General features: G+C 47.1%; 1 protein-coding gene across 1 annotated transcript in view; it reads right to left on the reverse strand.

Moving 5' to 3' along the window:
* Positions 1-312, reverse strand: part of LOC101853907 — a gene marked incomplete at its 5' end in the record, with an annotated part of 15,578 nt that extends 15,266 nt beyond the window's left edge. The window contains 1 exon segment of the mRNA XM_013090834.2: positions 152-312. Coding sequence (XP_012946288.1) covers positions 152-312 — 161 coding nt within the window.
* Positions 313-1,083: the final 771 nt, after the last annotated feature.

A 1,083-nucleotide genomic window follows, 5' to 3' on the forward strand; every position in this document is an offset into this window, starting at 1 on the left:
CAGCCTCCAACCACCCGCCCACCCGGCCCTCCAATTAGAGCATCAGCCTCCAACCACCCACCCGGCCCTCCAATCAGAGCATCAGCCTCCAACCACCCATCCGGCCCTCCAATCAGAGCAGCAGCCTCCAACCACCCAATCACTTCCCCACCTGTCGGTCACTCTCGTGTCCAGCCTCGTCGGCCTTGCTGAGGTAGAAGCGCATGCGGTCCGCGTGTTTCTCGTTGAGCGTCTCCACCAGGTTAAGGGTGCGTTTACACAGCGCCTGGCCGATAGGATCAAAGAACACGAAGATCAGGTCCGCCGTGTCGCCTGTGGGGGGAGAGGGGGGGGGGGAGGTGGACGGTTAGTCATCATTTGGTCGTTGTTCACGTGTGTACAAATGTGTTGCTATCATTTGGTCGTTGTTCATGTGTGTACAAATGTGTTGCTATCATTTGGTCGTTGTTCATGTGTGTACACATGTGTTGCTATCATTTGGTCGTTGTTCATGTGTGTACAAACGTGTTGCTATCATTTGGTCGTTGTTCATGTGTGTACACATGTGTTGCTATCATTTGGTCGTTGTTCATATGTGTACAAACGTGTTGTTATCATTTGGTCGTTGTTCATATTGTGTGTACAAATGTGTTGCTATCATTTGGTCGTTGTTCATTTGTGTACAAATGTGTTGCTGGCACAGTTTTGATCATTTACACAGGGAAAGACATCATAAGATAGTTACTGTGCATCACTTTGAATATATTGATAGCTCGACAAGATGACAGACAGATAGATATAATGTATATTATTAACAGACTGACTGACAGAGAGACAAGACAGATGTAATGTATACTGATTAACAGACAGAGACAAGTCAGAGAGAGAGACAGACAGACAGACAAACACACATACACTTCTAATCTTCGACACTTATACAACCAAATCGCGTTGCAAGTGATGTAAACCTCTCACTAAAACGAAACCAAAGTCAACAGAGCCAGCCCACAGTGTCTATTCGGAGACGTCTCCGACGGAGATAGACCAATCAAAATGCTTTGTGCCTCTGGACCAAGTAAAACAATCTGGGGGGTTACAGAGGGG

Source organism: Aplysia californica, unplaced genomic scaffold (assembly GCF_000002075.1).
Source record: "Aplysia californica isolate F4 #8 unplaced genomic scaffold, AplCal3.0 scaffold01570, whole genome shotgun sequence".
NCBI lineage: Eukaryota > Metazoa > Mollusca > Gastropoda > Aplysiida > Aplysiidae > Aplysia > Aplysia californica.